This window comes from Myotis myotis, unplaced genomic scaffold (genome assembly GCF_014108235.1).
Source record: "Myotis myotis isolate mMyoMyo1 unplaced genomic scaffold, mMyoMyo1.p scaffold_m19_p_14, whole genome shotgun sequence".
NCBI lineage: Eukaryota > Metazoa > Chordata > Mammalia > Chiroptera > Vespertilionidae > Myotis > Myotis myotis.
Window position 1 is genome coordinate 990,581 of NW_023416318.1, and position 24,506 is coordinate 1,015,086.

The following is a 24,506-nucleotide window of genomic DNA, read 5'->3' on the forward strand; positions in this document are numbered from 1 at the left end:
GCTGGCTCCGCACCCACGAGTCCCCCGCGCGGTAAGCGCCTGCCCTAGACGCAGACCGAACGCATCCTTTGTTCGGTCCACCCTCCAGCCGCCGCGCACAGTTCCAGACCGGAGGACAGCCGGCCCACCGCCCGGGCTGCGTCCCAGTAGGGGTGCCCAGCTCCCCAAAACATCGCCGGGAGGCGGGGCTGTGCGTCCCGGGGGCGGGGCCGCCGCGGTCGCCTTCGCGCACTCCGATTGGCTTCCGTGCGCCCCGTGACGCGCATCCCGCCCCCACGCCCCTCCACCGCCTCCGCGCGGGCGAGCAGTCGGTCCGGCACTGAATGGGCGCGAGCGCGGCGCCGGGGGCAGGCGGGCGCGCGGGGCCGGGGGCTGGCTGCGGGCCGGCGCCCCCTCCCTAGCATGCGCACGAAGGCGGCCCGCGGCGCGAAGCGGCGGCCACTGCAGGCGCGAGCCGAGGCGGCGGCGGCGGAGGCGGCGGCGGCACCTGCCGGCCGAGGTACGCGGCGCAGCCCTCTCCTGGGCGCAGCGGGGCCCACGGGCTGGGGGCGGCGGCGGCGGTACGTCCTGGCCCCCGCCTGGCCGTGTCTGGCGGCTCCGCCCCCGCCCCCGCGGACAGCGCCCGGGGCACGGCTCCCCCAGACGCGCCTTCCGGAGACGTGGGCTCGGGCCGGTGGACGGACGTGGGGCGCTGCGGTGGAGGCGCAGGGGTGGACGGCGGGGGTGTGGAGTCCAGCCGCGGTCGCCCTCTCCCCCAGCTTTCTGCAGCGGCTCGGTGTTTAATTCATTGCTGGCAGCTTCCCAGCCAGCAGAGCCGAGTTAACTCGTTTCCCGGGATCGGGATTGGGGGACCCTTTTTTACAAGGGAAGTCGTCGCCCCGGAGAAACGACCCTTGGCACCTACCGGGAAGGCGTCCTGTGTGATGTCTGCGGGTAGAAACTCGCCGGTGACCTTTCCTGCCCCCACTCGGCGCCCAGCCCTGCGGGAGAGACATGTTTTGGTGACCTTTGGCTGCTTCTGAATTGTAAGCGGTGACTTGACCTGGGTGTGCATGTATTATGCGCCTTTAAGTGTGTAAGTAACGCCAGGTTTTCGGAGAGCATCTCTGAGGAGCTGGGCGAATAGGGAGGGGCGGGGTTCCACCGCCAGCCCACGCCAGCTGGGTGACCTTGGCCGACATCTGTGTCCCTGCGGGGCTCAGTCTCCCGGACTGTACTGGGAGTCTTGACCTGCTCGTGGTCGAGGTCACTTCCAGGCCCGTGGTCCCATGGTTCCGACCGCAAAATGTGTTTTAGGAGTGAGGAAGGTGCTGCAGAATCACCAGCCGATTGGAAAGACTGATTTTATGTCCTCGTGTCTTCATTCATGTGCCATGTGACCTCGTGTCTTCATCCACGTGCTATGTGACCTCTGCTCTTTTGTTTAAAAGAGAAAATGGTTTCGCAGGCGTGCTTTATCTGGCACCTGTGGGTTGCCTGCTCTTCGTGCCGAGCACGGTGCTGGGTGTGGAGTTATAAAGAGGAAGGAGACTGGTCGGCTCCCTGAGCTTGTGGCTGCTGTTCCTCTTCCACTGAAGGATGCCTGTCCTGAAACTGGAAGGGGAATCCTTGTCTGTCGAGCGAAGGGCACTGACTCAACAAGGGTTGTGGTTTTACTTGCATAATCCTGCAAGTCGACAGCTTTGAAGAAGGCTTTTTTTACATCTCTCCTGGTAGAGCTGGGGATCACCGAAAGCCCCACCAATGCGTGCTTGGGCAGCGAGGCTGCGGTGAGCTAGGAGAGCACTGTACCCAGATGCCGTGGGTCTTCTTTACATGTCTGTTCAGTCCGTGAGCGCTGCTGAGCCTGTGAGATGAAGTGAGCCATACTCATAGTTAGTAGCCGTTTCTTCCTCTAGGCCAGTGGTCGGCAAACTCATTAGTCAACAGAGCCAAATATCAACAGTACAACGATTGAAATTTCTTTTGAGAGCCACATATTTTAAACTTAAACTATATAGGGAGGTACATTGTTATTCACTTAATTAGGGTACTCCTAAGGCTTAGGAAGAGCCACACTCACGGGGCCAAAGAGCCGCATGTGGCTCACGAACGGCAGTTTGCTGACCACGGCTCTAGGCAAGAAAATTGAGATAAGAAGACATGAAGGGGTTTATGGAAGAGAGAAAGAGAGGCTGACAGGCATAAATTCTAAAAAAAACTTACATTTATGACTTTCTTTTGAAAATGCCTGTAATTTTGCCACAAACTACCATATTGTCCCTTGTTACCAAAATAGATTGGTATTGAATTTTAAGGATATTTTCAAGGCAGAGTAAGAACAAACCCTTTGTTCTTTGATTTGCCTCCTCCAGTTCTTCCCTGCTTTCCATGCTGGGCTGTTTGTCAGCAATAAGGGACGTTCATCCAGCAGGTTGGCTCTTGGGAAGTGAATGGACATCCAAGGAGGATGTGAACTACCTGGCTGCCCTTTCAGCCTTCATGTCGTTATGGGGCTCCCGTATGTATGGGTGGATGGGTGCAGGCTTACTCAGCTTTGACAGCTACAGATAAAGCTATTTTATTCCAATTTTTGAGTAACTACATTGGTAGTTCCTCACTAGTAGATGATGAGCGCAACATCCCTTTTCACCGCCACTTTTCACCAAAATGCCTGAGGCCGAATTTGGATTAGGAATCACATCAGTTCCTACCTGGCTGAACCATGTGTGTTCTCGGCAAGTGCAGTCACTTCTAGGCCCCAGTCTCCCCTGGGTCAGGCAGCAGCACAGGCTGAGCTATGGGAACCTTGAGCTCTAAGAGTCCCCATCTTCAAGGGAAGAATTTCCTGGCCAAACTGCTTTTCTCTGTCTCAGCTCCCTTGCCTCTTACTGCAAAGGCTGCTGGGAACCTCTTTTCCTTTAGTTTTTATAACGTTGTACTTTCTATACTTTGTTCCTGCTTCTCTGACCTGCCTCCCCTGCCCCTCTGAATTTCTACTTTATAAAACATGCAATTCCTGACTAGTCAGGGACTCTGACCTCTTTTCCCTTAGATTGACAAATAAAAAAGTACACCAGCCAACACAGTAATAGCCATCTGGTGTGAATGAAAATTATACTTACGTTTTTTGGATCAGGTTGACAAAAAAATAAGTTTTTGCTTGTGCCACAGAATTTTAGTAATTTGTGTGTGCCATGAGATGAAAAAAGTTGAAAATCTCTGTCCTAAAGAAAAAGCCCATTTCTTGTTTTGTCTTTTAAGGCCATACAAGACATAACATTTTGTTCTCTCCTTACATGCCATGGAAAAATAGCCCGGATTAAGTGATTGAATGGTTCATCAAGTCCTATACCCATGAATTTCCCTTTAAGTTTTTAATATCTGGAATCATAGTAGTTAAGTATTGTATGATATGATTCAATTCACTCAAAGAAGGAAAATTGATGAAAACAAATTAAATTTTAAAAGTCTACTTTGATGAAATAGTAGTTCTGTCTTTTGAATGTGAAGGCTTTTTTTTAAGATTAGGTGTCATTTTCATAATTAAGGCTTATATGTGTTACATTTAGAGCTGGAGCAGTCTTTCTAGTACACGTATAGCGTTCCTTCTTCCCTGGCCTCCCTCTCTCAGCATCTGCCTGTGTTGATCCTGCTTTTTGATCCTCTTCTATCTGTTCTTCCCCTCCATTCTGCTTTCACATCTTGTTCTCATTTCCTATTTAGAGGGCAGCAGCAAGGGAGGAGAACAGTGTGGTACTTTATCAAGGCCGCCAATACACTCCTCTTGGCTTATCATTTTCAGTAATAGAACCCTTAGTCATCCAGGACTTGGTGGCTAGTGCAGGCTTCTTGCTTATCCTTCCCTAGACCAGCGCTGTCCAATGGAAATATAACCCAAGCCACACATATAATTTAAAAATTTCAAGTAGCTACATTTAAACATTTTAAAAGAAATAAGTAAATTAAAGTTTGAATTTTTCAGGAAGCTAAAAACATCAATTAAAAAAATATTTTTATTTCAGAGAGGAAGGGAGAGGGAGAGAGATAGCAAGCAAAGATTATACTTTCACAAAAATGGAGTATACACACCAGGTCATAAAATTAGTTCTAACATATTTAAAATAATCAGTATCGCACAAAGTTCTCTGAACACAATGCAACTAAATTATGACATTTTAAGAGATAATTTTTAAAACTTTAAAAAAATTGGAATTTGAAAGATAGAGAAGTAATAATGAAAATAGATGTTAAAACTTTTGGATGAATTGTACACTTAAAAAAACGGTGGGAGCCCTGACGGGTTTGGCTCAGTGGATAGAGCCCTCAGACTGAAGGGTTGTGCGTTCGATTCTAGTCAGAGGCATGTACCTCAGTTACAGGCTTGATCCCTGGCTCCCGACAGGGCAAGGGCGGGAGGCAACCAATCTATGTCTCTCTCTCACATTGATGTTTCTCTCGCTGTCTCTTCTCCTCCTTCCCACTCTCTAAAAATCAATGGAAGAATGTTCTCAGGTGAGGATTAATAAGAAAAATCAACCAACCAAACAAAAAAACCTATGGGATGCAACTAAGTCAGTATTTCGAGAGAAATATGCAGTCTTAATTGTTCATATTAGCAAGAAAAAAGGCATTAATGAGCTAATCACTTAAATTAAGAAGTTAGGAACATAGCAACTACAATAAATCCAGTAAGTGAGAAGGAAGCAATTTTTTAAAAAACAGGTGAAATTGATTTTTAATAATATATTTTAGTTAACCCAATATGTTCAGTATATTGCCAAATCAAGTTATAAAAATTGTTAATGAGCTAGTTTACAATTTTCTGTTCAACTGCGTCTTCAAAGCCTCATTGGTGTGTATCTTACACTTACGTAGAGGCCATTTCAATTTGGTCTGGCGGTATTTGAAGTACTCAGCAGCCACATGTGGTTAGTGGACAGCACAGCTCTAAGTCTTAGCCAGTAAACATTGAGCTGATTTGTCTTGATAAAGGGAAGAGTGAGAGCTAACAATGGTGGAATTCAGTTGTCTGCCAAGAGACTCTAGAGAGTCATGGTAATCTGGCAGTGTTTTTGTGGTTGGCTAAGAGAGTGGGCTCTTGGTGACAATCTTGATACTAAACAACCCCTCCCCCGCCACAAACGCACATGCTACAAAACATAGGTAGAACAGGAAAAGGGGTAAATACTCTACTGTCTCACTTTATCCTCACCTGTTCTAGACATGTTATATATGTCAGCCCATTTAATTTTCACAAAAGCCATATGAGTTTGATACCATTGTCACCCCCGATTTTACAAATAAAGATACTGAGGTTCAGAAAGCTTAAGAAACTCTAGAGGAGAGAGCTGGGATTCAGACTGGGGCAGTCTGGCCTGCAGCGGGTAGATGAGGTAAATGCATGCCATCTTCGTAGCATCTAGTGCATTCCACCCTGCCCTTCAGAAAGGCTCCTGTGCAGATTCCTGGGAGGGTGTAGCTGAGGTCGGTGAGATGGCTCTGTTCCCTGGTGCAGGTCTCGCGTTCCCAGGCACACCTCCTGACTCATCTCAGCGCACAAGAGGAGTTCTCCGTCACTGGTCCAGCCTCAAGAAAAGTCTCTCCAAAATCCAATTCCATTTTCCATTCTCCCTTCCCCGAGTTGCTCCTTTCAGGATAAAATCCCCTCCCGCCCTTGCACTGCTTCCTTTTCTAGCCTCGCTCTGTACATTGTGTCCTCCTGAGCTGGACCTGCAGACACTCTGTCGGGAACTTTTATCCCCTGTGCCTGCTGTCCTTGCTCAGGTGGCACCTGCCTCTCCTGCCCACCCCCTTCAAGTCCTACTCATTCCTTCCTGGGCCGAGCCTTTTCTAAGCCCCCTCCTAGACACATGCATACACACGCACCCCAATCTAAAACATCTCCTGACACTGCCTTCATGTCCTGTGTGGAGTAAGAAGAAATACCATGAAAATAATGACACTGGTCATAAACCTACTTGTCCAGTTTTTAAAAATGAGATTGTGGGAGCTTTTTGAAGAAGAGACTGTCCGTGTGGCTTATTTCTGTATCCCCAGCTGCATGCTCCACACGGGAGTAAAAACTGGGCATGTGCGTGAAGGTCTGCCTGCTTGGGAGCCTGCCCAGATGCTGCTTTTCCCAAATGTTTGGAGCAAAGAGTAAAAGGGCTGTATATTTGGGGTATAAAAGGAAATTGAATGTTTTAGCCGTACCTTCTGCAGACCTAAGCACATGTTGTTGGTTTTAGGAATTCCAACATGTGTCACTTGTTCTGAGCTTGAAGTGGCCTGAACAGGACTTTCCTTTGTCTCCTACATGATTGTTGCCTCTCCTTCAGGCTCCCAACTGCCAGGGCCTGTCCCTTTGCTGGGTCATTACCATGTGCTGACTTGGGGTTTGATATGACCAGTCTGGTTCTTCTGTTCCTATAGGAAAATAGCATTATTCAATAGACTGCCTGTCCAGTGCTCCCCCTTCCCTTAGCCATCCACCCAGCCAGGTACTCCCTGAGGAGTATCACTGAGGTCCTGTGTAGTGACGTTACTTCCTAGTCCCACACTTGGTTGTTTTAGAGTTTGCATACATTCTGTCCCATGATCTCGTTCCCTGTGTGTCCCCTTATACTCAGGTTTGGGGAAGGTCCCTATGGTGGAGGCTGCTCGAATTGGGTCCCAGGGTGGCTTTTGTTAATTCTTAATTCTACTAACATTCACCTTCTCTCACTAAGAATTACTTATTCAGCCCGACTACTTGTATTTCCCTCCAGCTAAGATTGAAATCTCTCGGGAAAGAGGTAGCTTCCAGATTTTGCTTTCTTCGTGGCTGTCATGGGGTTGCCACAGACTCGTTCTCCTGTAGCATGCCCTGCATATGCAATTTGCTGTTACGGGGCCACCGCCAGAGAGCTATAAGCTAAGGCCTTTCGTTAGAGCTTGGGGGACCCAAGAGGAGGGGCAGTTCAGTGAGCAGTTTCCTCAGCTTACCTCACTGTCATGTCTTCTTTCCTCTGGCCCCTCCTCTGCTGTTAAACCGTCTCAGAATGGTGGCAGTATGTACTCCCCCCCCCCTCCCCGCCATCAGTGGCCTGAATTGGTTATTATGCAGCTGATCTCGGCTGACTGGGTGCTATAAGAACAGCCGCTGCCAGCTCAGTCACCAAGTCCTTGTGGCACCTTCTTCCTGAACGTCTCTTGTACCCTTTCTTGCCATCCCTGCTCTGGCTCAGCTCCCCCGCCCCTCTGGCCGCAATGACCTCAGCAGCCCCTTGCTTACCCTCTCCGTTGGTCACCTTTGTCCTAAGCTCACCACTTACGGCCGCTCCGGGCCTCCTTTGGGCCAGTTTGGAGGGCCAGGTTCCTTCTTAGTCGCATCTCCCTGTGATCTGGCCTGAGCACACCTCTCTGGGCATTGGGCATGCCCTTCCTACCGTCAGATAGGCCTCTTCTATTTCGGTCCCTCGAGGACCCTTTTACACAGCACCCCAGCAAAGCCTCCCTGGCTTCCTGAGCTGGCGCCAGTGGGTCCTTGCCCAGGGCCTCCCAGGAGCACCGCCGCTCCCCTAGCGCAGCGTTAGTCAATATTTGGGGTATTTAGGTGCTTTTCACTCTCCCTGCCTGGATTCTTCATTTATAGAGGAAGGGAGCCTTGTCTTGTTTATCTTTATGCTCCCAGGGCCTGTGTGTGGAAAGTGCTCGTTAAATGCTTATTTAATGGATTACTAGGTAAACAACAAATTACACAACAGTACAGACCAGCCCTTGTAGAGTTGGGCTCTACAAGAGAATTTAGCCCCGATACTCTACAGCAGCCATTGCATGTTATGAATAACTTCTCTCCTTTGCCTCTGGAATGAATTTCAATTCAGACCATCCCTGGAAGAATTGAGACACTCAAATCCTTTTCCTTCATTGTCCAGTGCAGAACTGCCTGAAGAAGGTTGGTGGGACAGCTTGCTCTCCATCCTGATAAAGTATGCATGTGCAAAGAGAAAAGACCCTAGAATATAGACTGGCATGCTAACTGGACATCCCTGGGCTGCAGTGTAACAACCAGTATGTGATTTCAAAGTGTTCTCTCTGCTTCTACATCATTTCTGGCTTTGTGGTCGCAGAGTTTTAAAAAAAACGTTTCTTGAATAAGCCAAATCAGAGTTCCCAAGCTTGGTTGTGCCTCAGTATAAGGTGGGGGAGAGTTGGAGGTTTTGTTTTGAAATGCGGCTCCCCGTGCCCTGCCGCGGTGGGCCAGGAGTCACGGAGCTGGGCCCTCAGCGCTGCCCCTGCAGACCTGGGCTTCGGTGCGAGGATGGTTAGCGCTCAGGTGGCCCTTTCTGCAGCCACTGGGCACTTTGTAAACTGAAGGGCTGAGTTCCCAGCAGGCATGACTCACCGTGAGAGCAACTGGCATATTTGTGGCTGCTCTCAAACAAATCCAGAGATGGTGCTTTTTCTTAATAGCTAACGGTGGACAACCTGGAGTTATTTGAATTAAGTCGATAGAGGAGTCTCGCGTGCTCATCAGCTACCACTGGGACCATTCCTGTTCCCCACCCTGAAGTTTGACCTTGTTTGACCTCACACAGAATTTTATCCTTATCCAGGCAAGAATCCACCAGTGGGTGGTAAAACAAGTAGGTTTGGTGAGGAGCAGGATATTTGCTTAGTCTCTAAGTATCTCCCATCAAGTTACTTATTAATTACAAAGGGAAAATTGTAACTTGACAGAGCAGAAACCTGCCTTACACCACCACTTTAACCAATTGATCAAACTTAACACCAGATCAACATCATGTGTCTTTGGGAAAAATGCACAAAGAAGGTCACAGAATCACTTCTGTGATATTTCTGCCCCAAATGGGCAACTCGAATCCGATCATGATGAAACAGACAAACCTCAAAGTAGGGACATTCCACAAAACAGTTGGCTTGTACTTTTCAAAAAATGCCAAGGTCATGGAAGATAAAGTAACTGTTTCAGATGAAAGGAAGCTGAAAAGATATGACAGCTGAATGCCACATGTGACCCTGCTTTCGCTCGCAAGCCATCTGGGGGACTACGAGGGAAATTTGTGTAACGTCTTTAGAGTAGATAACACTCCTGAAGAAGTAATTTCCCGATTTTTATGTGTAATGATAGCCTGTGGTTATTGTATAAGGGAAGGCTAAAATACTTAGGTGTAAATATCATGTCTTTGGCTTACTTTCAAATGGTTAAAAAAGGAATATGTGACCTGGCTGGTGTGGCTCAGCGGTTGAGCGTCGACCCAGAAACCTAAGGGTTGTTCGTTCCATTCCTGGTCAGAGCATATGCTGGGATTGCCAGCTGGACCCCCAGTAGGGGGCGTGCAGGAGGCAGCTGATGGATGACGTTCCTCTGTCATCAATGTTTCTATCTCTCTATTCCTCTTCCTTCCTCTCTCTCTCTCAAAATTAATAAAAATATATTTTAAAAATTAAAGTAATATGTGGGTTATACACTGAGTGGCTAGGTTATTATGACCACCTGACGTTTGTAGGCTAATTAGCTATAATTTCGCGCTGAAGTTGCTAGAGGGCCAGACCATTATAAATAGGGAAGCAGGTTGTTTACCACGACAGTAGAAGTGATTTATTTCTGAAGATATGGTTAAACAACGCGATTTAACAACCTTTGAACGTGGGTTATATTTGAACGTGAGTGGCCAGATTAGTATGACCACCCCACCAGTACTTCGTTGGGCTACCTCTTGCCTTCAATACTGCGGCAGTTCTTCTTGGCATTGACTCCACAAGATGTTGAAAGGTGATGTGAGGAATCTGACACCATGCCTGATGAATAGCACTGTCCAGTTCTGTGAGATTGGATGGTTGTGGAACCAGCTGCCTGATGGCTCTTTTAACTTCATCCCACAAATGCTCAGTTGGATTGAGATCTGGTGATTGTGGGGGCCACCTAAGCAAGGTAAAGTCTCCCTCATGTTGTTGAAACCACTCCTGCACAATATGAGCACCATGGCATGGTGCACTGTCTTGTTGGAGGAAGCCATCTCCATTGGGATACGCCATCAACATGATAGGATGAACTTGATCACAACGATACTTAGGTATGTTGTGCTATTCAGACGTTGTTCCACACGAATTAAAGGGCCCAAATCATGCCAGAAAACATGCCCCAAACCATAACACTGCCCCCACCAGCTTGAAGGGCTGTACTCATGCATGTGAGGTGCATGCTTTCATGCTGTTTCTGCCAAATTCTCACTCTGCCATCTGCATGATGCAACTGGAAACGTGATTCATTGGACCACATGATTTTTTTCCAATGCTCGACTGTCCAATCCTTGTGTTCCTGTGCGAATTGGAGATGTTTTATCTTGGTAACTGCAGACAGCAAAGGTGTTCGAACAGGCCTTCGGCTTCCATATCCCATACAATGCAGTGTACGGCTTATTGGCCTACAAACGTCAGGTGGTCATAATAATCGGGCCACTCAGTGTATATAGAACATGGTAACAGGGCCAATGTGATGATTGTTAACAGTTGGGGAGTCTGGGTAAAGGGTGTAAAGGAATTTTTCGTACTCTTCTTGCAATCTTTCCATTAGTGTGAGATTTTTGTCAAAAAATGAAGTTTAAAAACTCAGAAGCCTCCAGCTCATGGGGCCGCAGCCAGTCTAGCATCAGGGCCTCGGTGGGGCTTCTCAGTGCCCGCCCTTCCGGTGGTGGGTTCTGAAGTCATTTCCCACAACCCGAGCTCTCTCCAGAACGGGCTCTGCTTCCTCTGGCATCGGCAGAAAGCAGGATGGGCAACCACTGACAGTGTGGCTTCAGCTGACGGGAAGGTTTCTTCAGCTGCCTGTGGCGGCGGCGGCGGCTGCTGTTCAAGACCACTCCTGCTGGTCGTCCTCAGGTATCTGGTCAACCATCTCTGAGCCACGCATTGACCGGGTTTAGGCGAGGCCTACAGCTGTCCTGTGAAAGTGGCTTCCCAGGCAGAATGTGACTTTGAAAATACGTTTAGTTGCAGCTGAGGGTGCTCTTGCATGAATTCAGTGTAGTTCACCAGTGTCAATGTAAGGAGCGTCCAGACCTGTAGAGAATTTTAATGAGTTTACGTGAGCCAAACTGACAGTGCATGCCAGGAAAGCAAGATCTCAAATGCTCTGGAGAATAACAGTTTTGCAGCTTCTTTTATGCGTTTGAAATTAAGGAGAGGACATAAGGACACTTGGAGAAAGCAAGGCAGGGATTGGATTATAGGATAGTTAACAAAATTATGTGCTCTCTTGAGGGCTAACACCCCCTTAAAGGGTTATTATTTTCGATATTTCTAAGGTGTGTTAACCTAGACGCACAGGAACAATGGCTGGGTTGGCTCGAAACCTTTCGCTGAAGAACTTACAGGCCTGGGGTGTGACTAACCACCATGACCTGCCCAGTGAGGAATTTATGATCAGATCACCTTTGAGGTTACTTTCTAAAGAACCCCTTTTATTCGTCCGCACCAAGGTGCTTTGGAAGAGCCCTTGCCAGCAAATACGGCCCAGGGCCTCAGAGGGTGCGTTTTGCCCAGAGCTTGGCATTGGCCAGTTAAAGATGGCCCCCTCTCCTGCCTGACAGAACCTCATATTGTATGTTTTGGTAGAAATCCTGCAGGTACTGTGTTCTGCATGGGAGGCGGGGGGTGGGGGTGGGGGGTGGTCCCTTTCCAGCTTCCAGTTCGTTTTTATCCACGTGAGGGCAGCCTTCTGTGCTCTGGCTGAAGTCTCCCCTGTGGGGTCGGGGTGGCAGGGGCAGTTCTTGGAGACAGGAGGGTAGCTGTAAGCTGGGGGCTGAGGTTGGTTGTGGGTGGGTCTGCTTATCTGAATTTGCAAAGACGAGTTCCTCTGAACTTGTCACCCCAGGGAACAGAATACGGTAAGAACGGTGGCAAAGTTTCTGTTCCTCCTTTCCAGCTCTTCTTGTCCAGAAAGTCCTGTCCTTCACATCCCGCCCCTCCATTCTCTCCTCTCTTGTGTCTTCCCTTTTATCGTTTCAAATCTATCTTCTCCTTATTCCAGCTTCCTGTTTCTGACTCCTACATGACCATAAAGTGTTAGCATAAGCTGAGTTTTATGTTTCCTGTTCTTTGAAAAGTAGGTAGGTGAGACTCGATTTTAGTGGAGGAAGGGGCAATAAAAGTGTTCTCACCCAACCCCTGCTCTTTACATATTAGCAAACATCCTCAGAGGTGACTTGGCCCTGGTCAAATAGCCAACAGCAGGACAGTTGAGTATTTTACCTCTTTCCTCTTCTCTTAAAAAACAAAATAACGCCCTGGATGGGCAGGCCACTTGATTAGAGCGTCATCCTGATATGCCGAGGTTGTGGGTTCCATCTTCGGTTCGGGTGAAGAAACAGAAGGAAGCTAGGTAGACAGGGTTGGGACCATGGGAGGTGGAAGTAGAACCAGGGAACTCAGAAGGTGGAAGTTACTAAGGCAACCCATCTGGGCGGGGAAAGAAGGGTGTGCCTGGGAGCTGTGAACTTTAAAATGCAAGACAAGCAGCTTGCAGCTAACCAACCGCAAGGCAGTGAGGCATGATGTTATTAAGGCAGAATTCTTGGAAAGAACCAATCAAAAGCTAGCAAGCATATATACAAAAAAGCACATGCTTTCTCTCCCCAGTGTGCTAGGTTCCAGGCTCCCCTGTGCCCACATGGCTGATGGCCCTGTGGGACTCTACACATGGACTAATACGCTTTAATCCATTTGGATGCTGGACTACACTCGACTGTAACATGGAACCGAAGCTCCGGACGCTGGCTGCTCCTGTAACCCCAGCTGCACCTTTTCCAGGACTGGCTTCTCTCAATAAACTTTGCTCCCGCTAACCATTTTTGTCCTCAAATCCATTCTTCGGTTTTTCAAGACAACAAATTCTGACTCAAAACACCCCACATTTTGGTTTCAAGAGCACCTACTGTTGCAGACAAGCTGCCAGGCGGCGCGGGAGAATTAAGTCAGCCGGGCACTCAGAGAAAATTCAGCAAAGTTGCCTTTATTGCAGACTGCGCTAGTGCCATGACTCAGGGGAGTCAGTCTCCAAATCCTGAGTGATGGATATGCATGAAGCTTTCCCTTTATATTCTTAGTTCCTTTGTCCCCCAAATATGGATCAGGCTTCTGGATCCTTTGTGGGCTTTGCAGTCCCCCTACCCCCACCCCTGTGAGTTGGAAAGTGAGACCACACCCAGAGGCTTGCCAGCACTGGCACCGGATCCTCCGGGGACTGTATATGGTTCATGGTTTATGGCCTCTGTAAGATGGGTGTATTCCAGGAAACAGGTTCTGCAGGGCATCACAGATAAGAAGGGAATTTGATAAGAATGGAGTTTATTGGCAAGCAAGGGTGTACGTCAGAAGGCAGGTTACTGGCACAGATTCAGATAGCTAGCCCCCCAAATGTCTTATTTTCCCCTTCAATACAAGAAGTAATCAATGAATACATAAATAAATGAAACAACAAATCAGTGTTTCTCTCTCCCTCCTCCCTCCCTCACTTCCTCTCTCTTTCTAAATCAATAAATTGGAAAAAAGAAAAGAAAAGAACAGTGGATCCAGTTCTGTTGCCCCCCCTCCCACCCCCGTGGTTGTGGGAGGGGCAGTCATTTGATTTCATTTATCTCCTTCCTCAACATACACACAGTGATTCTTGTTTGAAAAAGGATCCATATCCCTGTTCTCCATGTGCCGGGCATACTGTAGACACTCCATACACTCCCAGTAGTTGTGATACCTGCACCCCTAGAAAGGTTCTGTCTTCATGTCTGCCTCTTGTTAGGACCATACTGAATTTGGATTAGCTTTTTTGTGGGGATCTAGGTGCAGACCACTGGTCAGTGCATTCATTCATTCATTCATTTATTCATTCTTCAGTTCATTCCTTCAACAAGTATTTCTTACGTGCTTTTTACGTGGTAGGCGCTGTTCTAGGTCCTTTCTCTAGGAATTTTCTAGTGGGGAGAACAGACAGTAGGCAGATATGTATGAGTAGCAGTGAGTGCTCAGAAGTCAAGAAGGGACATGAGTAACAGGACTTGGGGGTGGGGATGCTGTTTTACAGGGGGTGGTCAAGGAAGGTGACTTCAACAAAGACCAAAATAAAAATGCTGAGGGAGGCAGAGGAAACAGGTGGAGGCCTGAGATGGGGAAGGGGGGATGTTGGTGTGAGGAGCAGTAGGAAGCCTGCTAGGCTGAAGTGGAGTGAGGAGGAAGAGAGTGTAAGAAAGGTGGGGAGGGGAGATGGCTCTGGATTTGACCCTGCAAGGGTTGCTGCCATCTTAACATCTTTGCCACTTCAGTGAAATGTTAGCGATACCATCTGTAGTTCTGGGCGTGATCTAGTTTTGGAGAATGTATTTTATTCTGAGGACTCAGGATTAATTGTCTTAACACTTAAAAAAAAAGATTTTAGAGAGGGAGGAAGGGAGAGAGAAACATCGATGTGAGAGAGATACATCTATCAGTTGCTGCTTGTACATACCCCAACCAGGTATCAAACTTGTGACCTTCTGTTTCACGGGATGACACTCCCACCAACTGAGCCACACTGGTCAGGGTGCCGTAACACTTTCAAACATGTAAAAAGCAGGCACCTGAATCTTAGTAATGATGTATTCTCAACATTTAGAGGAATACTGGTTGATTAGAAGTAAATTGAACAGCATACCTCAGAATCACTGAAGTGCTTGCATCTTGGTTGGTGGCCAAAATTAGTGGAATGTAGACTGCGCATTCACAGAGCAACACTCTTATTTTTAGTTGCAGGAAACAGGTCCTCATAATGTTGCATGGTACGTAGGATCTGAAAGTCTTTAGGCTAAAATCTGTTGTACGTACAGCTGCAAGGAGCTGGCTAGCGAGCAGGGTTACTCACAGGGCTGCACCCACATAACCCCGGGGAAACTGGCTTACATCGCTCATTTCCTGTCCTTACCTGGTCCTACTAGTGGGAGATTCTGAGGATGGGGCCTGGGAATCTGAATACATCACAGCCTCCTCCAGTGGTTCTTGTGTGTGGTCAGACCGGAGGATCACTGACTGAGACCACCGTGGAGGCATTGGTGCGCGAATAAGTACCATAAGGTACCAGAACTGACTGGGTGTGGTCTCAGCCAGTTCTCTGGCCAGCACTTGATATCATGGGTGAAATCCCAGAGTCTTAAAAGACGGGTGAAACAGTGGAAACGGAGAAATAGTGCCCCCTTTCCCCCCGTAGGTGGTGGAAGTGGAAGTGGATAAAGGGGCTCTGCTTGAGTTGCATGGATCCAGGAACGTTCTTGTCCTTCCACCGCCTGCACACCTGCTCTCCCTGCCAGGTGGCGTGTGAATGCAGGCCTGTGCGTGTCTGTTGGCTTCTGGTTAGGTAGATACTGAAGCTCAGGTATCACAAGTGTTAACCCACAGTCTTTGGTTTTTAATTTTTGCATTAAGTTTAATTACCTTTGGTAACCTGTAAGCAGAAGGCCAAAATGAGAGTCAACAAGCGTTCATTTGAGGTCCATAGGAATAGCTACTCACTCCCCAAGGGCTGATTCAGGCAGAAACCCAAATAGTGTTTTGATTAGGTGACTGGCCAGAGGTATTTATGAGAAAGAGAAGGGGAATAATTAAGAGAATAGAAAGAAGAAATGTCTGTAGGTGTAGATTAGCTAGCATAGTGATGCTAATACTAAAGAATGTCTTTGATCTTCAGTCCCTTAGTCAAAACAGTAGTTTGGAATACCGCACTGCTTTAGGCCAGTCCGAAGGTTATTTTGCCCAGTTTTAACATTCTAAGGTTTGAGGCAGTTTCTCTGGGATGGCGCTCTGACTCCATTTTTAAAGTGGCTCTGTTTTTGTTATTTTTTACACTTTCAATACTTTAAAAATATGGCAGTGTTAGGATTTTAATATATATACAACTAGAGGCTCTGTGCATGAAATTCATGCACAGGGAGGGTCCCTAGGCCTGGCTGCTGATCAGGGCTGATTGGGGCCTTCCGGCTGCTGGCTGGGGCCTTCTGCCAGTCAGGGCCTTCTTTGTCCCCCTGGTGGTCAGCGCACGTCATAGTGATCTATCAAACTCCCAGTCACCTGGTCAAACTCCCAAGGGGACACTTTGTATATTAGCCTTTTATATATATAGATGACTTTATCCCAGTGGGTCAAGTCAGGGTGATTTTTTCCCCCTAGGGGACATTTGTCAATATCTGGAAACATTTTTGATTGTCACAACTGGGAGAGATGGGGAGGACCAGAGATTCTAGTGGTATGTTGTGGATAGAGGTCAGGGATGTTGCTAAACATCCTATAATGCACAGATAACCTCCTACAACAGTGATGGCGAACCTATGACACGCGTGTCAGAGGTGACACGCAAACTCATTTTTTTGGTTGATTTTTCTTTGTTAAATGGCATTTAAATATATAAAATAAATATCAAAAATATACGTCTTTGTTTTACTATGGTTGCAAATATCAAACAATTTCTATATGTGACACGGCACCAGAGTTAAGTTAGGGTTTTTCAAAATGCTGACACGCCGAGCTCAAAAGGTTCGCCATCACTGGCCTACAACAAAGAGTTACCCAGTCACTGTTTTTCAGCTTCACATTTTTGTTTCTAATGATCTGTACCTTGGCATGCCTTCATTATTAAAAGCAAAACAAACCAAAAAAACCCTTCACATATATGTATATCCACCTGTTCTAAGACCTACCTTTCCTAAGCACCCACAGGTGGAAGGGCGTGGCCTTGGAGGTGGATGGCTGTGGGTTGGAATTCTCAGCTCCTTAGTCATGTGTGGCCTTTGGCAGGTTAAATGCAGCTAGCAAGCCAATGAAGTAATTGTTTTTAAGGCTTAGTGATATCATGTGTAGGCTTATTCCTCCCCCCAAATGTAATGCCTGCCTACACACTAGTAAGGATGTGTACAGTAAATTTGGCAATTCATCATGAACTACTTTGTAGTGTCTACTCTTGCCTGGAATGGTTAATTCTTTTTTTGTGTGTTCAAATATATTATTGATTTCAGAGAGAAAGGGAGAGGGAGAGAAAAATAGAAATGTCAGTGATGAGAATCATTGATTGGCTGCCTCCTGCACACCCCTCCCCCACACTGGGAATTAAGCCCACAACCCAGGCATGTACTCTGACCAGAATCGAACCTCCTGGTTCATAGGTTGATAATCAACCACTGAGCCACGCCGGTTGGGCCTTGAATAGTTAATTCTTAATTTTGAAAATGTTAGTGCTAGTGCTGCACCTGGACTGGAAGCCGGGGCCTTGCCCTTACCGTTCTTCATCAGGGTCTTGATAAGAATTGTGTCTTCTTCAGGCATGCAAGCATCTAAGAAGAATCGGTTACATTTTTATGTGCAAGTGGGAATATGTAGTCCTGAACCCCAGGTCTCTTCTGCATAAAGATGGTTAGTGAAGCAATGGTGTGGAGGCTCTCAGCCTGGCAGTCTGAGTGGCGGAGGCTCAAATGTATGATTCCTGAGACGCTAGCTTGGTGCAGCCAGGCTTTAGGGACTACGACATATTCCATATGGTTTGTACCATACTTTACTTTCTTGCTGGGTATTTTAGATGTTTCAGTAGAGCACATGCTTTATTCTTTGCTATTATAATTTCCCTTAACATTCAATTTCAGTTGTAATCTTAAATATAATTGAGAAAATACACTTTGGGGACTGGGGGTGGGGGGGTTATCCAATCTGATGTCAGGCCATAGGCGTGCAATACACATTCCATTCAATGTGGGATGTTTCCTAAGGGTCTGATATGTGCCACACCCTGTCCTAGACATTGGAGATCCAAAGACGAACAACGTTCTGGCCCGGCAGCTCAGCCACCAGGTGCTGGTGAAAAGATAGAGGAGACCTAAAACGTTAACAGAAAATCCAGTTCACTGTGGTGCACAGATAGCGACTGCCTGGCGACAGCTGTGGTCTTGAAAAATGGACTTCACAGAGGAGAGTGTTTAAGGAAGAAAAGAAGTTCACCAGGCAGATTGTTGCAGGGATGCCCACTGGGGTTGCAGATCATGTGCAAAGGCACTGAGGCCATACTCGGGCACGTGCAGGATTCCAACAGTACTTTGTGGCTAGAGTGTGACAGACAAGTTTGTCACCAGGAGTCCTAGGACCTGAGATGAGCTGGAAACTACCAACCGGATAATATATTTCAGAAAGACAGCTTTGAGGGGACAACATTGAGATGGGGAGCGAGGTACGTGACCTCCACTAGGGGAATGTCAGTGGGCATGGGGAGTTCAAGAAGGTATGATTGAGAGGCCCTGGGGGTTAACTGGGGCTGGGGATGAAAGAGGGAAGGCTGGGGTTAGCCTGCAGTTTTTCGGCTTGGATGGCTGAGGGGAAGGTGGAGCGAGGGATAGAGGAAGATGCCAGGTGCTGGCTGGTAATAGCATCTGAGATGAAGATAGTAGGCAGGGCGATAGATACACAGGTCTGAGCTGGGGTGAGGGCTCTGCATAGAGATATGGATTTGGGGGTGCACTCCCTGGAGGAGGAGCGTGAAAGGCAAATGATTAAATCTTTAGTGAATAGTGTGGGACAAAGAGAACATTGTGCTGAGCATGGAAACCGGGACCCTGTAGTCATAAGATGTGCATGTGGGAGTCGGAGATTGTAGGTCGTGAAGGAAGTGTGTCCCAGGCATCCCAGGCGTGGTGTGCAGACTGCATGAAGGAAGACAAGACTCAGGCCGTCAGCGTTGACATTGGGGAGAAGAGGCGGTGACGGAAGCCAAATGTTTACCAAGGGGTTAGCAGGTAGAGAGGCTACTGACCGAGACCTGACCTAGGCTGAGGGCATGAGCGGCTTGCAGAGGATGCTGCTGCTCCAGAGATATCCAGGAAAGGAAATGGACCGACTGGAGAGAGGACTCTGCCACAGGGCTAGAGCCACGCCTGTGGCTAGCACTGAGAGTAGCTGCAGGACGGCAAGTGCCTTCAAGCCCTGTCAGATGCGTTGTCAAAAACAGAGCTGGGCGCTGCCCATAACTTGCCTTTCCATACAATGATAATAGCAACAGCCACCACTTAGGTAGCACTGGTTCTGTGCCACCAATTTACTGTTTCCCCATAGTAAATCCTCTGAGGTAGATAATGTTACACCCATTTCTCAGATGAGGAAACTGAGCTGCCAGAGTTAGCGCTTCCCGGCTGGTCGGTGGAGGAGCCGAGCCCAGGGGTCAGGCTATAGATGCTGCACTCGCCTGAGATCCTCTCCAGTGTGATCAGGAAAACAAACCCCCAAACCCACAACTTCCCCCCCCCCCCAGCATCTAAATGCATTTTGTGTGAGCATGTTATGTGGCAGTGATGGTGAGAAGAAGAGGGTGTTCAGGACTGTAGACCCTCCTGTCACCCCGAGAGCCCCTCCTTTCCTTGCTCGAGTCACTTCCTGAAAGTGCAGAAGAGGATCACCTGATGTCCCCGTCATGTCCAGCAGGAAACCAGAAACCACACAGACACTTAAGGCAGAGAGGGCGCTCATGCGGGGAGTTGATTACAAAGACACGGGCAGGCCTACAGCCGCCAACGTGAGAAGGAAGTGTGAGCCCCGATCGAAAAGCTGCTGCCACCCTGGGCCGACGCGCGCATTTATCAAAGAGCTCCCGGACAGGCCTTGACTTGCGTCAAGTAGAAGCCGAGGAAGCCAGGCGCCCACCACCCCTGCTGGAGCCACGTGTTCAGCCTCCGGCGCCCGCGACTGTGGCTGCCCCATCAGGAGCGCCACCAAAATCGGGGGTGGAGAGGCTGCTTCTTTCCTCTTGTCTACCACTCTTCCTCCAGGATGTCTGTCCCACCTCACAGCTTAGCAGCAGCCAGCTGGCCAGAGAGGATCTGGGAAATGTCATTTACGGGTGTACAGCCCGAGGGGCAGAGTAGAGAGCCAAGAGCACCACCACAGGCAGAAGTGGAGACGGGTTTTTTCTGGAACCATTGTCAGCCTCGTTGCCTGGAGGTCCACTTGGCTGACCCTGTATGTCAGTAACCACAACGTAGCCGTGTTTGAAAACCTTCCAGGGCCTCAGTTGTTCTAACTGCCCATTTAAGAATTCGGTAGATTCTTCAGCAAGGGTTTCCTAGTGAAGTCCTTGGCACCATTTTTCTGAAACTGCTCAAGTAGAAGCATACATATCTGTGAAAACTCTTACACTCTAGTGCTACACAGAATTGGTGTTGAGGGAGAGGTTGTTTATACTAACAAAAAAATTAAATACTTGAATGTCAGTTTGATATATCCCCCCCCCCAAACAAAATGGTACAACGCTAATGGGGAAAATGAAGTGAATAATGAGATAGAGCTTCCTCCTGGCTGAGGGACTAAGTATAGTAAAGACATTTCTTAAATTGATGTATAAATTTATTATAGCAATAGGTGCCTATATTAGTTAAGATCTGGACACTGCATTTAACTAACTGCTTAAACAAGACAGAAGTTTATTTCTCCATCATGTAACAGTCCAGAGGCAGGCAGTCCAAGGTGGAATGGCAGCTCTGCCGTTGGGATTGTCCAGGGACCCAGGCCCCTTCTCTCTTGTTGCTCTACTAACCCGCTCCCTCTCCCTCTTTCTCCCCTTCCCCCTCTCCTTTCCCCTCCCCCTCGCCCTCCCTCTTCCCTTCCTCCTTCCCCTCTAAAAAGATGAAAACAAATTTTTTTAAGTATAAGAGCTCTAGGTGGTTTCTCAGTGGTTAGGGCGTTGGCCCACTGACTGAAGGGTTGCAGTTTGATTCCTGATCAAGGGCATGTACCTCCGTTGGGGTGCCTGCAGCTGGCAAACAGTCTATGTGTCTCTCTCACATTGATGTTTCTCTCTCCCCCTTCTCCCTCCCTTCCACTCTCTCTCTAAAGATCAATAGGGGAAAAGTCCTCTGGTGAGGATTTTAAAAAAAGTATGAGAGTATTGAGATTTATATGAGCCCTGCACGCATCACCCAGCCTCAACAGTTATCAGTGTATGGCTAGTCTTGTGTCATTTGTTTCCCACCACATGCTTACTCCCTTCCTGACTTTTTTAAAGCAAATCTCATTTCTATTCTTTTATCTATAAACTAGAGGCCCAATACACGAAATTTGTGCAAGGGGCTCAGCCCTCACAGCCGAGGTGGCTGCCCTCGACCCTCGCAGCCTTGGCTGTGTCCGGAAGGTCGTCCGACTGTCCGGTCTACTTAGCATACTATGCTTTTATTATTATAGATATTTCCACATGTATCTCTAAAAGGTAAAGACTCGTTTAAAAATCTAGACTTTTTATTTTGGGATAATTGTAGATGCAAATGCAATTGTAAGAAATAATACAATGAGATCCTGTGTAATCTTTTTTTTTTTTTTTTTTGGTTAATCCTCACTTGAGGATATTTTTCCATTAATTTTTAGGGAGAGTGGAAGAGAGAGGGAAAGACAGAGGGAAACATCGATGTGAGATAAACACATCAATTGGTTGCCTTCTGCATGAACCCCAATTAGGGCCCGGGCCAGGGAGGAGCCTGCAACCAAGGTATGTGCCCTTGACAGGAATCGAACCCCGGACCCTTTGGTTTGGAGATCAATGCTCTATCCATGTAGCCAAACTGGCTAGGTCTTTTTTTTTTTTTTTTTTTTAGGTCCCGTGTAATCTTTACTCAGTTTCCCCCAATGGTAGCATCTTGCAAAACCATAGTACATATCACAACTGGGATACTGACGAAGATACAGGCAAGTTACAGAACATTTTCATCACCACAAGGTTCCTTCTTGTTGCTTTTTTGTAGCCATACCCACCATTCCTTACATAACTCCTGGGACAACCACTAATCTGTTCTCCATTTCTATAATTTTGTCATTTCAAGAATGTTCTATAAATGTAATCATACAATATGTAACCTCTTAAGTCTTTGGCTCAGCATAATTCTTTCCAGATTCATCCAAGTTGTTGCATGAATCAGTAGTTCACGCCTTTTATGACTGAGTAGTAGTCCACATAAAGGCTCTTTAAAAATATCATTCACCTAAATGGTCCCTCTTTTTCCTCCTCCTGCTCTCTTCCCCCCTCTTCACAGCAATGCCAAGCGAGTATCACTGTGTGAAACCGAGAAGCGATTGCTCAAGACCCTCCCTGCAATGGTACACCCGAGCTCAGAACAAGATGCGAAGACCCAGCTTGTTGTTAAAAGACATTTTCAAGTAAGTGTGAGCCCTTGGGCCAAAAGATCCCCCAATGTGGGTCAACTGTGTAGAATTGGGAACGACGACTCTTATTCTTGATCACACTTGGTCAAAGGATCATGTAAAGGCACGTCCATGCAGGTGCCCTGGGTTCGTGCAGCAAACTGCACTTGGTAAGAGGGCAGTGCCCAGCCAGGGGCCCTCAGGCTCTGCACCTGAGCTCGGATGCCCACAAGGGCAGCTCTGACAGCGCACGGCTCTTCCTGCCGTTATATAACAAAAGAGGGCTTTGTCCCTTAGCTATTTAAGTTAATCTAAAATATGATTAATTAAAGGCCCCTAAAGGCATTTGAATATCATTAAATATTGAAAGCTAAAAAGGATGACAGGTGTCTCAGCCAGGTCACTTTTACATCCTAATAAGTGTTAGAATTGTTAAAGGAAGAACTTGTTAGTTTTATATAGTACCAGCTGAACCACGTTGAAAATTACCCCTTTTTCATGTCTAAATACAGAAACAGAGCTCTGAAATCTACTTTCACATTTCACTTTTCTAATTTAGAAGGTATAGATTTAAAAAGGTGAGAAAAGGAAATGTATATCCATAAATACTTGTATCACTTTCCATCTATCTCCCTTTAGTCATTAACCAATATTTATTGAGGCTTACACATGCCTGGCACTGTGTTGGGTGCAGGCCACATGGCAGCAAATAGAATAGACAAGACCTGCATCCCATGCTCCTCACAGTGTGGGCAAGACAGACTCATGACCAGGAGTTACAGGACGGGGGGGTCAGGGTTGTAGACACTGGGCCTGCTTTTAACACCCTTTTCCCCTTCCGTTAAAAATCAAACAAACCATCAAGCCTGGCTGGCGTGGCTCAGTGGTTGAGCATCAAACTATGAACCAGGAGGTCATGGCACATACCCCGGTTGCAGGCTCTATCCCCAGTAGGGGGCATGCATGAGGCAGCCCATCAATGGTTCTCTCTCATCATTGATGTTTCTATCTCTCTCCCTTCCTCTCTGAAATCAATAAAAAAATAGATTAGAGAGAGAAAGAGAGACCTACCCAGAACCTCACTGTTAATAAAAATAAAAAATCTATTACTTGATTTTATTTTGTTTTGTTAAGTTCAGTAACCTGGACTTAACAAAGTCCAGATAAATGATTAATTTATCTTCTCAGGGAATAAGTGGTGCCTTAAGGGATCACCCTGAGGTCAACTGTAAAGACAGTACTGCATAGCAGACAGACTGAATTTGGGTTAGGTTTTCACTTGTTTCCCATGATCACTCCTGATTGTCACGCGACCGCATCATTATAACTAATTGATTTTTTTTTTCTAGGTGTATACTTCTTGTGTTCGGAGTGTGGATCCTTTATATCCTCAAGTTAAATTATACTACTGAAGAATGTGATATTAAAAAAGTGCATTATGTGGATCCTGACCGCGTCAAGGTGAGATATCCCACTGGTGTGCTTTAAATTAAAACATTTCCAAACATACATTTAAACAGTAAAATCATCTCTAAAGTATAGTAAGTAAATGTTCATTAAAACTATAAATAGAGGGGAAAACACTTAGCACTCTAAAGCCAGAATCAGGGACAACCCACCCTAAAATACAACGGACTCTGCCCCCTAGCCCACAGCATTCTTCCGTTACTGAGGTCACGGGGTCGGGGGAATTCCACTCACCGAACTCCAGGACCTGTCATGTGGTTAACCACCTGTCATGTGGTTAACATGCCACAGTGCTGTCAGTGTGCGTGTTCTTAAAACAGAATGGGAAGAATTTACTTTAGTGTCATCTGTCATTCCTGCATTTCATCTTTTTAATGATTTCACATTGTATTTCAGGATTTTTTTCTTAAATTTATTTTTATTTTTCTAAGTCTGTTGAGCCATTAAATGCTTATTTCACTGATTATTTGAGTGCTTAAATTATCCAGCAACGTCCAGCCTTGGATGAAAGAGGTGATTTTAACTAAGGTAGCGTCATGATAACCAAGCATGTATAGGTGCTTTTCATGTGGTATTTAGTTATCGTGACTGGGAGATTTCCCTGTATTCTCCCCATTTTACACAGGAGGCCTGGGAGGTTAAGCTGCTTGCCCAGGTTCACATCTAGTTTAGTTAACACATCTAGTTTAGTGTGTACTGTGTAATAACTGTTCTAAAAGTGCTTTAGTAGCGTAAACTCAGTTAACCCTCTGAACAGTCCTGGGATGGAGGGTCTGTTATTAATCCCATCTCACAGCTGGGGAGTGGAGGACAGGAGACTGTCACCCGGGCAAGGTCACCATGGCGAGTAAGGGTGGAGTCGGGGCTTGGACCCAGCA

General features: G+C 47.0%; 1 protein-coding gene across 11 annotated transcripts in view; it reads left to right on the forward strand.

Moving 5' to 3' along the window:
* Nucleotides 1-302: 302 nt before the first annotated feature.
* The window catches only part of ST3GAL5 (ST3 beta-galactoside alpha-2,3-sialyltransferase 5), a 42,823-nt gene continuing 18,619 nt past the window's right edge, over nt 303-24,506 (forward strand). The window contains exons 1-4 of one of the 11 annotated variants that reach the window (XM_036333929.1): nt 17,317-17,409; nt 21,618-21,708; nt 22,053-22,176; nt 23,511-23,622. In XM_036333929.1, coding sequence (XP_036189822.1) covers nt 17,407-17,409; nt 21,618-21,708; nt 22,053-22,176; nt 23,511-23,622 — 330 coding nt within the window. In that variant the 5' untranslated portion in view covers nt 17,317-17,406. The other 10 variants (XM_036333932.1, XM_036333928.1, XM_036333931.1 and 7 more) reach the window with 10 other exon arrangements.